Source organism: Cibotium barometz, chromosome 11 (assembly GCF_041138505.1).
Source record: "Cibotium barometz isolate CiBa-2024 chromosome 11, ASM4113850v1, whole genome shotgun sequence".
In the NCBI taxonomy this organism is placed as follows: Eukaryota; Viridiplantae; Streptophyta; class Polypodiopsida; order Cyatheales; family Cibotiaceae; genus Cibotium; species Cibotium barometz.
This window is the reverse complement of record NC_141056.1, coordinates 27,010,146-27,014,417: the sequence shown is the minus strand read 5'-3', so window position 1 is coordinate 27,014,417 and position 4,272 is coordinate 27,010,146. Positions and strand designations below refer to the sequence as shown.

General features: G+C 38.8%; 1 protein-coding gene across 1 annotated transcript; it reads left to right on the top strand.

Annotated features, from left to right (window-relative positions):
• The first annotated feature begins 593 nt into the window (after positions 1-593).
• On the top strand, positions 594-1,860 carry LOC147633979 (uncharacterized). Its single transcript, XM_086805060.1, has 2 exons — positions 594-1,072; positions 1,449-1,860. The coding sequence occupies exons 1-2, from the start codon at positions 755-757 to the stop codon at positions 1,689-1,691; spliced, it is 561 nt and encodes a 186-aa protein (XP_086661186.1). The 5' UTR covers positions 594-754; the 3' UTR covers positions 1,692-1,860.
• The last annotated feature ends 2,412 nt before the right edge of the window (positions 1,861-4,272 follow it).

The window sequence follows — 4,272 nt, the reverse complement described above, 5'->3', positions numbered from 1 at the left end:
ATTCTTCCTGAGAAAAAAAATTATCAAGTTTATTAATCCATGACAACACCGTTTTTGCATCCTTGCTACCCTCTTTGCTACCACAGGTAAAGCCATCACCAACAAGCAGTGGGATGCTTGAAGTCATGAGCCTATTCATGGGCGAACACAAGGATTCTGACCAATCCACTTGTAAGATATTCCACACATTGTCAATTTTCTCTCACAGGTTTTAATGAAGTAAAAGAGCACCTAGGGTGTGTACTCCAGGTATAATGAAGAGTAGACGTGTGTGTACTCCGTAGTACGATAATGCTAAGGTGCCTACAGTTGGGACAAACGCTAGTTCGAAGAGATGCCACCCTATGCACAGAAACCGTAGGAAGGTGAAATGGGGATGCAAGGGCATCCGCCTACCTATATATGTCGTCGTATCAAAGTTGTTCTTAATTCTTATGCATGTGGTCCCCAATAACGGTGTCACGCGTGAAAACGTCCCAAGTTTAGTCTTTGACGTGTTTTCTGCCGACCCGGTCCGAGCTGCTACAATGGCGTTAACATCCGAAGTTCGAACTTGTGAAAGTTACAAAGCTGCTCATAATCTTATAATCCTCGCTTCGTTGTCTTCTTTCTCGCTTAATCAATCACTCACTCTGCCTCAGCTTAATCAATCACTCTGCCTCAGTTTAATCGCTTCTTTCTCGCTTAATCAATCACTCTGCCTCAGTTTAATCGCCTCTTTCTCGCTTAATCAATCAATCACTCTGCCTCAGTTATGGGACACCATCACCACCATCACCATGGCCACCACCATGAAGAGCAGCAGCATCATGGACACCATGGCTATGCCGGCGCTCCTGCCGTTTACTATCCCCCTCCTCCCTCCGCGTACCCCCCACCAGCACCTCTGCCTTACGGCCATGGCGCCCCCGACCCTTACAACTACGCCATTCAGCCGGCTCCATACGGCGCCCCCTCCTTTGATCCTTACCGGCAGCAGCAGTTGAATCACGCCATCGCCGACCAGCATCGTCATGCCCGAAACGAGCACGCCGCAGAAGCGGGCGCAGTGGCTGCGGGAGCATTTGCTCTGGTATGTTCTTCCCCTTCTTCTAGGGTGTCTTGAATCTAGGGTTAGGGTTTACGTTTTCTCAATGGCGAATGAGTTTTCTGACTTTTCCTACGGCCCAAGGTCATGGTTTCTGATTGTTACTTGTAGTTGGATATTAAGATCCCGAGGGTCTAAATAGTTTGATGTAGTCAATTATTGCAATAGCAAGCCATGCACCGTTCTTAGGGTTAGGGTTTCTACCTTCTTGATGTTAATGGATGTTGTCATTCCTCTTATGTGCATCGTTTTAAGGTCGGTGTTTCGAAGTAGTATGAAAACCTAGGGTTACTGTGTGTCATGTTTAGGGTTAGAGGTTCTTGTTGTGTGATGTGGATGAGTGTTGTGATCCTGATGGCAGTATGAAGCACATGAAGCCAAAGTGGATCCAGCCCACGCAGGCAGGCACAAGCTTGAAGCAGAGATAGCAGGGGCAGCAGCTGTGGGCTCGGCAGCATACGCCTTCCATGAACACAAAGAGAAGAAGAAGGATGAGCACCTCATTGCCAGCCTTGGCGGCGGCCAAAGTCATCATGGCCATGGCCATGGCCATCACCACAAGCATGAAGAAAATCGCCATAAAAGCCATCACCACTTCTGGTGATATCATTGTCATGGAACATTAGCACCACCACTTTCTTTGTGTTGTTGGATTGTTTACGTTTTGGGTCTCTAATTATTTCTGACGCTGAGATTTCTATCTCAGCATATGGATTGTTATTTCATCAAGACTATCCTTTTTCTTTTTTTCTGTATAAATATTTTAAATTTGATTTCTTCACGTTATGCAGTCATGATGATGACTTGTTTTGCTGTGTGGATGTGAAATTTGGGAGATACTGTGCATTAGAGAGAAGAAATAAATTTCCGAAGCTCGCTCTCTCTACATGAAGTATATGTGTTCAAAGAGTCTACAGTATTTGAGAAACAACTTGACAAGCTTGTGAAAGTAACACATTGTGGAGGCCAAAAAAGTTGTTGATGATAAACCAGCCATGCTTGTATATGAAAAACGGTGTGTCTCAAGATTGAAGAAATTTGTGTGATTACACTAGCTCTGCAGCCATAAGATTTAAAGGATTGCAACCGAGTTACCTTAAGTATATGAGGAAACTGATGAGGAGTTTGATCCTAACATTGTACTTTTTTCCCTCTAAATGTTATAGTAAATTTTCAATTTGGATTTCCAAAAATCCCATTCAAGTAAACTATCTCAATTTTCAAAGAGGTTATGTATCTTTATAAACCTCCTCTGACCTTCAAGTGATTTTAAATGTAACAAGGAAGAATATCCTATGGAAGAAAAGCTTTGCACATCAACTATATTCACAAAATCTTCCTCCCATTATTTCTTTTTATTTTCATGAATTAAGATTAAAAGTTTGGTTTGATATTCTTTCACTCAAATGTCGTGCTTTCTTTTGTAAGGGGAGCGGGGGGAGGAGGAAGAGGAGGAAAACCTACCCCTTATTTTCAAGTGGAAGTGGCATGTGATTGAGAGTTCACCATTTTCCTTGCATAATTATACACTCCTGCGTCGTTTTAGTTATCCATTTTTGTTTTCTTCTTTATCATTTAAAATGTGCTTTCTAGATTCTGTTACTCACTCACACAATAAAATTGGCGAATGCCTTTACCATACGATGTAAAACAAATCATTATATTGTCTTGACTAGACTAATCATTATATTGTCATGAATATAAATCATATAAATTTGCCACACTAGAATATAAAATCCATTAGGCTAGCTTTATAATTTACTTTCAAAGTGAACTATTTGTTGATAGTGCACACCATTTGTGACCTTATGTACCTTGGAATGCACATTTGTGTAGTCCTGGACCAAAAATTTGGATGACGATGAAAAACACATTTTTTAAACATGTTTTTTTCATAATCTTATCTTAACCTATGAATTTCAAAAATCCAATTCGATCAATTGAGGAGGTCACCATAATAATTGCCACAAAAGTTTTAACTTGTTTTGAATGATAAAAGATTCAAGATAAAGGATCCAATAAGAACTTGTGATAATTGACAATAGAAGAGTTAAACATACAACCATTAAGGAGTAATATATTAATGTTCAAAGTTTGCCACCACCAAGCCAAAGAAACAAAGTTCGATGACAAGTAATGTACTAGAATACTTCAACACATGATAGTTCATTCTATAAAATGTACAACCCAATAAAAGTATGCATTTATGATGACAAATAAATTTCCACAAAATCTTTAACTCATCTTGCATAATAAAGGGTTCAAATGTACAACCATTAAGTATTATAATTTTCAAAAGTCAACACCATGTGATGCACATGACACAAACTAAAAATACAAAGCACAAAGACAACTTACACATTAGAACACTTCTATACACGATAATCAATTCTATAATACATGCAACATAAAAAAAACTTACACATATTTGATAACAAATTAATTGCTATAAAAATGACATAGAAGAACAATGTATGAAGCAACAATGTTATTGTTATTAATCCAAAGAAAATGAAAATAGTTCAAAAGCTAAGTGTAATATCACATTATGTACTCTTCTTGGCTTTTGAATCAAGATCTTCTTGCATGGTTTTTTAAAGCTTGATTGAGTGTTTTTAAATTGTATTGCACTCACTTCGGAGGTGCTTGGAGGCCTTTTTTTGACACTTGACATTCAATAAAGGGTTGAGCGCACGAACAAGAGATGCCAAATCCATCATCCAAGCTAGCAAAGTGAGCTGCATGGCCAAGATAACATTATCTTTATTCTAAGTATTTATTTCCCTCAAGGAAGCAAGCATGCATTGCAAATGTGAGATCATATGTGGAAGCAATGCTTGATTTGTGGTAGCCAGACCACGACATTGGTGATATAATTCATCCACAATGCCACCACTATTTATTTAAGGGTAGATTGGTGTTTGTAGTCACCTCTCTAATCTCCTCATCATTTTTAATAAATGCTAGAGTGTGAATAGGAGCTTTATTAGTATCCAAAGGTTTATGAATACCCATTGTATTATCTCCATCTTGACCTTCATACATATCCATGCATTTAGTAACAATGGTTTGCACTATGAATTCCTTCATGAGCTTGACTTGGTGCTTGCACAAGTTTCACCAACCTTTTTCTTCCATATAAGAACTTGGATTTTAATATGGCATGATAAGACTCAATAGAACCA